At 46.4% G+C, this 9,933-nt stretch overlaps 1 protein-coding gene across 2 annotated transcripts in view; it reads left to right on the top strand.

The window, feature by feature from the left end:
• The first annotated feature begins 4,376 nt into the window (after positions 1–4,376).
• LOC110535142 (mitogen-activated protein kinase 1) overlaps positions 4,377–9,933 on the top strand; it is a 57,000-nt gene continuing 51,443 nt past the window's right edge. Inside the window, exon 1 of one of the 2 annotated variants that reach the window (XM_090191288.1) lies at positions 4,377–4,710. In XM_090191288.1, coding sequence (XP_090047414.1) covers positions 4,574–4,710 — 137 coding nt within the window. In that variant the 5' untranslated portion in view covers positions 4,377–4,573. The remainder of the gene's footprint in view (positions 4,711–9,933) is intronic. The other variant, XM_090191286.1, reaches the window with a different exon arrangement.

The following is a 9,933-nucleotide window of genomic DNA, read 5'->3' as shown; positions in this document are numbered from 1 at the left end:
ACCTGTGTTTTGGTGGGTGATTATTTTCTGTTTTAGTGTTTTACTACCTTACAGGACTGTTTCGGTTTTTGTTTATTTTCACGTTGTTATTTTGTATTTTCAGTGTTCAGTAAAATAAACATCATGAACACATACCACGCTGCGCATTGGTCCGACATTTCATACTCCTAGTAGGAGGAGGACAAAGAATTCCGTTACAGTAGAAGATGGCCGCCCTGCCCCGCCCACAGGGTCGGGGGGAGGGTGATGGAGTGAGAGGGTGGGTGAGTGAAGGGCAGTATATTCCTGCTCGTTGGCTACATCTGTTGGCCAGGAGAGGGGAAGGCCCGAAAGGGTAAGAGCCTAATTACACACACCTGAATCTAATTTGTTTGGAGCTTGAGCGGTGGCTGTTTTAACCTGGCTTTGGCCAGAGCTGTTTTGGGGTTTGGAGCATCAAATCAAATCAAATTTTATTTGTCACATACACATGGTTAGCAGATGTTAATGCGAGCGTAGCGAAATGATTGTGCTTCTAGTTCCGACAATGCAGTAATAACCAACGAGTAATCTAACCTAACAATTCCAAAACTACTACTTTATACACACAAGTGTAAAGGGATAACGAATATGTACATAAAGATATATGAATGAGTGATGGTACAGAACGGCATAGGCAAGATACAGTAGATGGTATAGAGTACAGTATATACATATGAGATGAGTAATGTAGGGTATGTAAACAAATAAAAGTGGCATTGTTGTTAGGAAGAGCTGACATGCAGGGACCTCCAACCCTGGGAGGAATATCGAACCCAACTGGATAGGAACCCACCTTACTGACCCAAGTAAGGACAAGGCCCGACCCAAGTAAGGACAAGGCCTGACCCAAGTAAGGACAAGGCCCGACCCAAGTAAGGACAAGGCCCGACCCAAGTAAGGACAAGGCCCGACCCAAGTAAGGACAAGGCCCGACCCAAGTAAGGACAAGGCCTGACCCAAGTAAGGACAAGCCTGTTGAATTTCTGTTGTCTTTTGCTGGATACGCAGATAAACAGCTCGGCTGTCCGGTAGCAGAGAGGAAGACCCGTGTAGAAAGGCTCAGAGACAAACTAGGCTTTGTTTTGGGTTTGTTGCTACCCAGCACAGTGGCGCATTCTGTTTCTTTCCCAGGAATAAAAGTCCCGGGTTGTTTCCCTGGAGAAAGTTACATTTTTGTCTACGCTTGTGTTACTTCACACACTCGTCAGTTGTTGGCCAGCCCACAGTTCAAAGTAATGATATGAACCGGTTCAAACCCCAAAAAGGGCAGAAATACATTACATAAATACTTGTGTTACTTAAATACACTGGACGACAAGACAATAATCTGATTACAATGAAGAGCAAGACGTGCCGCTCTGTTCTGGACCAGTTGCAGTTTAACTAGGTCTTTCCTTGCAGCACTGGACCACACGACTGGACAATAATCAAGATTAGACAAAACTAGAGCCTGAAGGACTTGCTTTGTGGAGTGTGGTGTCAAAAAAGCTGAACATCTCTAGTCCTCTCTCCATCTTTGGTGTCAAAAAAGCAGAGCATCTCTTTATTACGGACAGACCCATCTCCCCATCTTTACAACCATTGAATCTATATGTTCGGACCATGACAGTTTACAATCTAAGGTAACGAACGCCAAGTAATTTAGTCTCCTCAACTTGTTCAACAGCCACACCATTCATTACCAGATTCAGCTGAGGTCTAGAACTTAGGAAATGATTTGTACCAGGCCTGATCACCGACAACAATGAGACCGTCTATAGGGAGGAGGTCAGTGACCTGGCAGTGTGGTGCCAAGACAACAACCTCTCCCTCAATGTGATCAAGACAAAGGAGATGATTGTGGACTACAGGAAAAGGAGAACCAAGCACGCCCACATTCTCCTCGACGGGGCAGTAGTGGAGCAGGTTGAGAGCTTCAAGTTCCTTGGCATCCACATCACCAACAAACTAGCACCCTAAGACAGTTGTGAAAAGGGCACGACAAAACCTATTCCCCCTCAGGAGACTGAAAAGATTTGGCAAAAGGTTATACAGCTGCACCATTGAGAGCATCCTGACTGGTTGCATCACTGTCTGGGTTGGCAAATGCTCGGCCTCCGAACGCAAGGCACTACAGAGGGTAGTGCGTACGGCCCAGTACATCACCGGGGACAAGCTTCCTGCCATCCAGGACCTCTATACCAGGCGGTGTCAGAGGAAGGCCCTGAAAATTGTTGAAGACTCCAGCCACTCAAGTCATAGACTGTTCTCTCTGCTACCGCACAGCAAGCGGTACCAGAGTGCCAAGTCTAGGACCAGAAGGCTCCTGAACAGCTTCTACCTCCAAGCCATAAGACTCCTGAACAGCTAATCAAAGGGCTACCCAGACCCTCTTTTACACTGCTGCTACTCTCTGTTTATTATCTATGCATAGTCACTTTAATAACTCTACCTACAAGTACATATTACCTCAATTACCCCGATTAACTGGTGCCCCAGCACATTGACTCTGTACCGGTACCCCCTGTATGTAGCCTCCAAATTGACTCTGTACCGGTACCCCCTGTAAATAGCCTCCACATTGACTCTGTACCGGTACCCCCCTGTAAATAGCCTCCACATTGACTCTGTACCGGTACCCCCTGTATATAGCCTCCACATTGACTCTGTACCCCCTGTATGTAGCCTCCAAATTGACTCTGTACCGGTACCCCCTGTATATAACCTCCACATTGACTCTGTACCGGTACCCCCTGTATATAGCCTCCACATTGACTCTGTACCGGTAACCCCTGTATGTAGCCTTTCTTGTTATTTTACTGCTGCTGTTTAATTATTTGCTTCAGAGAGGGGAGAGGCAGGTAGCATAAACGTACACAGGTGAAGATTTTCAGGTTGCAGGCAGATACTGTAATACGTTTCTGAGTGACAGAGTTAGGGCTTTGCATAGGCGTTTTGTTGTGGGCGAAGGAGACAAAAAATTACTGAAACAAAATAACATTGCAAAAGGGCTCTTTTTAAATGAAAACATAGCAATGTATCAACCTACGTGACATCACAGAGGGCCAACCAACCTTCTGGTAGAGAATGCGGTGATGACATCACAGAGGGCCAACCAACCTTCTGGTAGAGAATGCGGTGATGACATCACAGAGGGCCAACCAACCTTCTGGTAGAGAATGCGGTGATGACATCACAGAGGGCCAACCAACCTTCTGGTAGAGAATGCGGTGATGACATCACAGAGGGCCAACCAACCTTCTGGTAGAGAATGCGGTGATGACATCACAGAGGGCCAACCAACCTTCTGGTAGAGAATGCGGTGATGACATCACAGAGGGCCAACCAACCTTCTGGTAGAGAATGCGGTGATGACATCACAGAGGGCCAACCAACCTTCTGGTAGAGAATGCGGTGATGACATCACAGAGGGCCAACCAACCTTCTGGTAGAGAATGCGGTGATGACATCACAGAGGGCCAACCAACCTTCTGGTAGAGAATGCGGTGATGACATCACAGAGGGCCAACCAACCTTCTGGTAGAGAATGCGGTGATGACATCATAGAGGGCCAACCAACCTTCTGGTAGAGAATGCGGTGATGACATCACAGAGGGCCAACCAACCTTCTGGTAGAGAATGCGGTGATGAGTATCAAAATTGTCACTGGTAAATAAATGCAGAGGGCTATGATAAACTGGATAAAACAGATTTAATGAAGTGGCAGCTGCGTTCATATAGATGATGTCGCCGATAGGAACCGATAGGAGCGTCGACTGAATAACCTGCTTTCTACTACGTAGCGAGAGGCAGGACCTGTTTCTATAGAAGAAGCCCATTTTCATTCTCAGCTTCTTAACTAACTCATCAATATAAACACCATCCAAAGTACATACGCTTAAATCATCAGACTTATTTGTATGCGCTCTAGAGAATAACATAATTGTTAACTAATATCTAGTTCATTATTACCAATTGAAAGAATGATAAATAACAGTAGTGTGTTGCGTCACAATCACACAAAGTATAAAAGAAGACTTTAAGGTGAGGACTCCTGCAAGCCCCAGTAATACGACTCTGAGAGAAATATAGCTGTCTATTGCCTCTTCAGCACCTAACTAGCCAGCTGGTCATCAAGATGACTGACTTAAAGATGACTGACTTAAAGATGACTGACTTAAAGATGACTGATTTAAAGATGACTGACTTAAAGATGACTGATTTAAAGATGACTGATTTAAAGATGACTGATTTCAAGATGACTGATTTCAAGATGACTGACTTAAAGATGACTGATTTAAAGATGACTGATTTAATTTAACGAATCCTGATTTAACCGAACCCCACAGGCGACTCCCAGGTGCGCCATAAACGTCATCAACGTGGGCAGCAGGCGTGTCCATAGTGTCTCAGTGTAGCTAGCATACCGCAGTCAGCCTGTGTGTACAGCAGCGCAGGAAGACCACTTTATCATACGGAGGACTTCAGAAAGGCTCCCGGTAATAACGTTGTTACAGCGGTGACTTTTCCTTGTGGCCGTGAAGAACGTGTAAAAAGGCAGCCGGTTTTCACAATGGCGACAGCTGCGGTTTCTGCCAGTGGCCCCAACCCCGGAACCGGAGCTGAGTTGGTCCGAGGACAGGCCTTCGATGTCGGGCCCCGGTACCACAATCTGTCGTATATCGGTGAGGGCGCCTACGGAACGGTGTGGTAAGACATATTTTCATACTGGCAGAAATGTTGCCCCACACACACACTCTTTCATCACTACTGACGTTAGTCAAACAAGTTTGGATACTTTGTAGACTTCCATGTGTAGAATTCCCCTCCGGGTTCACTTCTTTACTGCCACATTGTAACATGAACAGTAAGTTTATGTTTCCACATGTGTTGCTGTTGATATGGTGCCTGCTAGTGTGCAGTGGGGAAGACGCTTGTTACAGTGGAAACTTGTTGATCTTGGCTCGACTGTAGGATTGGGCAACTCGGGTCGATTTCCTATTACATAACTCATAACTCAGTGTTTGCTAAATTATTTTATTCCATTTAACAGACTATTTATGTTCATTTCGACAAATCTTCCTCTACTAACTTTGTATTAGGCCAACATATTTCGGTTTTATCTGCCTGCTCACTAGAATAATTTATAGGAATAACCACCGACGCAAAACGCCTGAATGTTGAACTTGATTCGTGTTTTTATCCGTCAATTTGTCTTAATTTAAAATAGGCCTGAAAACTGAAACTATTCAGACTTCCCGGTAGGCTGGTTTCATAACCCATAAAACTGCGGTATTCACTGTGTGCATATTGTGTTGTAGAGGGGTTAAAGCTGCAATGTGTCACTTTTTAGGCGACCCAACCAAATACACATTTTAGTTATAGAGCTGTCATTCTCATTAAAAGCAAGTCTAAGAAGAGGTAGATAATGTTCTATGTTATAGATCTGTCATTCTCATTAAAAGCAAGTCTAAGAAGAGGTAGATAATGTTCTATGTTATAGATCTGTCATTCTCATTAAACGCAAGTCTAAGAAGAGGTAGATAATGTTCTATGTTATAGATCTGTCATTCTCATTAAAAGCCAGTCTAAGAAGAGGTAGATCTGCTCTATGTTATAGATCTGTCATTCTCATTAAAAGCAAGTCTAAGAAGAGGTAGATCTGCTCTATGTTATAGATCTGTCATTCTCATTAAAAGCAAGTCTAAGAAGAGGTAGATCTGCTCTATGTTATAGATCTGTCTTTCTCATTAAAAGCCAGTCTAAGAAGAGGTAGATAATGTTCTATGTTATAGATCTGTCTTTCTCATTAAAAGCAAGTCTAAGAAGAGGTAGATTTGCTCTATGTTATAGATCTGTCATTCTCATTAAAAGCCAGTCTAAGAAGAGGTAGATAATGTTCTATGTGCGCTCATTTCTATGCTTCCCGTTAAGTTTAGTTTTTGTGAATTTGAGTTTGTTTTGTACGCTAAAAATACAATTATTTTGTCTCGTAGAAAATCTGTTTCACAGGTTTAGATTTAACAATGATTCTTTACAACATATATGGTTGTTTTGTTACAAACTGAAATTAGGTGAAATATTAGTATTTTAGCAACAAGGAAATTGATTGTTTAAAAATTTAATTATTTAATTATTTTGTTGCATTTTGCAGCATTAAGAGCCGCGACGCATTGGGTGTGGTTTTGGAAGCAGAAGGACATTATCTTTCATATCATAGGGTTAGTGTTCCCACACGGCCTGATGCCACGGACGTGTTGTCACAGAAAAATGTTGGGTGGAACTGTTGTGGGGTGGCAGGTAGCCTAGTGGTTAGTGTTGGACTAGTAACCAGCAGGTATCCTAGTGGTTAGGGTTGGACTAGTAACCAGCAGGTAGCCTAGTAGTTAGGGTTGGACTAGTAACCAGCAGGTAGCCTAGTGGTCAGGGTTGGACTAGTAACCAGCAGGTATCCTAGTGGTTAGGGTTGGACTAGTAACCAGCAGGTAGCCTAGTGGTCAGGGTTGGACTAGTAACCAGCAGGTATCCTAGTGGTTAGGGTTGGACTAGTAACCAGCAGGTAGCCTAGTGGTTAGGGTTGGACTAGTAACCAGCAGGTATCCTAGTGGTTAGTGTTGGACTAGTAACCAGCAGGTAGCCTAGTGGTTAGAGTGTTGGACTAGTAACCAGCAGGTAGCCTAGTGGTTAGGGTTGGACTAGTAACCAGCAGGTAGCCTAGTGGTTAGGGTTGGACTAGTAACCAGCAGGTAGCCTAGTGGTTAGGGTTGGACTAGTAACCAGCAGGTAGCCTAGTGGTTAGGGTTGGACTAGTAACCAGCAGGTAGCCTAGTGGTTAGGGTTGGACTAGTAACCAGCAGGTAGCCTAGTGGTTAGAGTGTTGGACTAGTAACCAGCAGGTAGCCTAGTGGTTTGAGCGTTGGACTAGTAACCAGCAGGTAGCCTAGTGGTTAGAGGCAGGTAGCCTAGTGGTTAGAGTGTTGGACTAGTAACCAGCAGGTAGCCTAGTGGTTAGAGTGTTGGACTAGTAACCAGCAGGTAGCCTAGTGGTTAGTGTTGGACTAGTAACCAGCAGGTAGCCTAGTGGTTAGTGTTGGACTAGTAACCAGCAGGTAGCCTAGTGGTTAGAGCGTTGGACTAGTAACCAGCAGGTAGCCTAGTGGTTAGTGTTGGACTAGTAACCAGCAGGTAGCCTAGTGGTTAGTGTTGGACTAGTAACCAGCAGGTACCCTAGTGGTTAGAGCATTGGGTCAGTAACCAGCAGGTAGGCTAGTGGTTAGAGCGTTGGACTAGTAACCAACAGGTAGCCTAGTGGTTAGAGCGTTGGACTAGTAACCAGCAGGTAGGCTAGTGGTTAGAGCGTTGGGCCAGTAACCAGCAGGTAGCCTAGTGGTTAGAGCGTTGGACTAGTAACCAGCAGGTAGGCTAGTGGTTAGAGCGTTGGGCCAGTAACCAGCAGGTAGCCTAGTGGTTAGAGTGTTGGACTAGTAACCAGCAGGTAGCCTAGTGGTTAGGGTTGGACTAGTAACCAGCAGGTAGTCTAGTGGTTAGGGTTGGATTAGTAACCAGCAAGTAGTCTAGTGGTTAGTGTTGGACTAGTAACCAGCAGGTAGCCTAGTGGTTAGTGTTGGACTAGTAACCAGCAGGTAGCCTAGTGGTTAGTGTTGGACTAGTAACCAGCAGGTAGCCTAGTGGTTAGTGTTGGACTAGTAACCAGCAGGTAGCCTAGTGGTTAGTGTTGGACTAGTAACCAGCAGGTAGCCTAGTGGTTAGAGTGTTGGACTAGTAACCAGCAGGTATCCTAGTGGTTTGAGCGTTGGACTAGTAACCAGCAGGTAGCCTAGTGGTTAGAGTGTTGGACTAGTAACCAGCAGGTAGCCTAGTGGTTTGAGCGTTGGACTAGTAACCAGCAGGTAGCCTAGTGGTTAGTGTTGGACTAGTAACCAGCAGGTAGCCTAGTGGTTAGTGTTGGACTAGTAACCAGCAGGTAGTCTAGTGGTTAGTGTTGGACTAGTAACCAGCAGGTAGCCTAGTGGTTAGGGTTGGACTAGTAACCAGCAGGTAGCCTAGTGGTTAGAGCGTTGGACTAGTAATCAGCAGGTAGCCTAGTGGTTACAGTGTTGGACTAGTAACCAGAAGGTAGCCTAGTGGTTAGAGCGTTGGACCAGTAACCAGCAGGTAGCCTAGTAGTTAGAGCGTTGGGCCAGTAACCAGCAGGTAGCCTAGTGGTTAGAGCGTTGGGCCAGTAACCAGCAGGTATCCTAGGGGTTATAGCGTTGGACTAGTAACCAGCAGGTAGACTAGTGGTTAGAGTGTTGGACTAGTAACCAATAAGAATTTGTTCTTAACTGACCTGCCTAGTTAAATAAAGGTGAAATATAAACCGGTTAACATGCTGTACAGTAAGTGTCTTTTGCATCTGTGAAATTACAACCATTTGATGTGATATGAAGGTAGAGGATTTATGTTTCTAGAACTGGACAGCAACTGAGAATTGATTCACGTTTAGCTGGAGTTTAGATGGCTGTTTTGTCTTCCAGAACCCAATTCCCCCTTTAAACAGGTCCTTGGACTACGGAGTAACGTTAGACTCCTTTTAGTCCGTTACTGGGCCAGGGCAAGCTTCAACAGAGCACTGCAATCTGCACCATGAAGCATCAAACTACTGAGCTGAATGAAGCCACGGGACTTTAAAAGTCTCCATGTAATGTTAGGTAGGTCGACTTGATCCTGACAGTCATACAATTTGTTCATCTAGTTCTGAGAATAGGCTTTCTGGGTGTATCCAGTCTGCAGAGAGACGAATCATAAAGTTATTCAATAACGTTTCAAAAGGGCAGGAGCGACACTCAACTAGTCTAGTACGGCGCGATCATTACATCATCCCGTACAGAGAATCTTTCTCTCTCAACCCACAGAGATGGTTCATGTTGCCTAGTCGCTAAGTCTCCAGCTCGCCCGCAGGCAGGCAGTCAGATGTTCACACTCTGTGGTTGTGTGTATTCAGATCAGTGATTTAAATAATGGAAGGTGTCAGTGAATGGGATCCCAGGGGCCGTGAGACCTATCTTTATCCCTAGGCTCAGTTGAGAGTGAAAGGAGGAGTAGAAATGTATCAAATCCCAAATAGCACCCTATAAAGCTCTATGGGCCCTGGTCAGAAGTAGAGCCCTGGTGAGCCAGGGAGCAGACTACCCCTCTGGTGAGCCTCTGGTGAGCCAGGGAGCAGACTACCCCTCTGGTGAGCCAGGGAGCAGACTACCCCTCTAGTGAGCCAGGGAGCAGACTACCCCTCTGGTGAGCCAGGGAGCAGACTACCCCTCTGGTGAGCCAGGGAGCAGACTACCCCTCTGGTGAGCCAGGGAGCAGACTACCCCTCTGGTGAGCCAGGGAGCAGACTACCCCTCTAGTGAGCCAGGGAGCAGACTACCCCTCTGGTGAGCCAGGGAGCAGACTACCCCTCTGGTGAGCCAGGGAGCAGACTACCCCTCTGGTGAGCCAGGGAGCAGACTACCCCTCTGGTGAGCCTCTGGTGAGCCAGGGAGCAGACTACCCCTCTGGTGAGCCAGGGAGCAGACTACCTCTCTGGTGAGCCAGGGAGCAGACTACCTCTCTGGTGAGCCAGGGAGCAGACTACCCCTCTGGTGAGCCAGGGAGCAGACTACCCCTCTGGTGAGCCAGGGAGCAGACTACCTCTCTGGTGAGCCAGGGAGCAGACTACCTCTCTGGTGAGCCAGGGAGCAGACTACCTCTCTGGTGAGCCAGGGAGCAGACTACCCCTCTGGTGAGCCAGGGAGCAGACTACCCCTCTGGTGAGCCAGGGAGCAGACTACCCCTCTGGTGAGCCAGGGAGCAGACTACCCCTCTGTGGAGCCAGGGAGCAGACTACCCCTCTGGTGAGCCAGGGAGCAGACTACCTCTCTGGTGAGCCAGGGA

The sequence above is a fragment of the Oncorhynchus mykiss genome, chromosome 11 (assembly GCF_057628025.1).
Source record: "Oncorhynchus mykiss isolate SJ-2025 chromosome 11, ASM5762802v1, whole genome shotgun sequence".
Lineage (NCBI taxonomy): Eukaryota > Metazoa > Chordata > Actinopteri > Salmoniformes > Salmonidae > Oncorhynchus > Oncorhynchus mykiss.
Note: the sequence above shows the minus strand (reverse complement) of the source record. Positions and strands in the feature narration are given on the sequence as shown.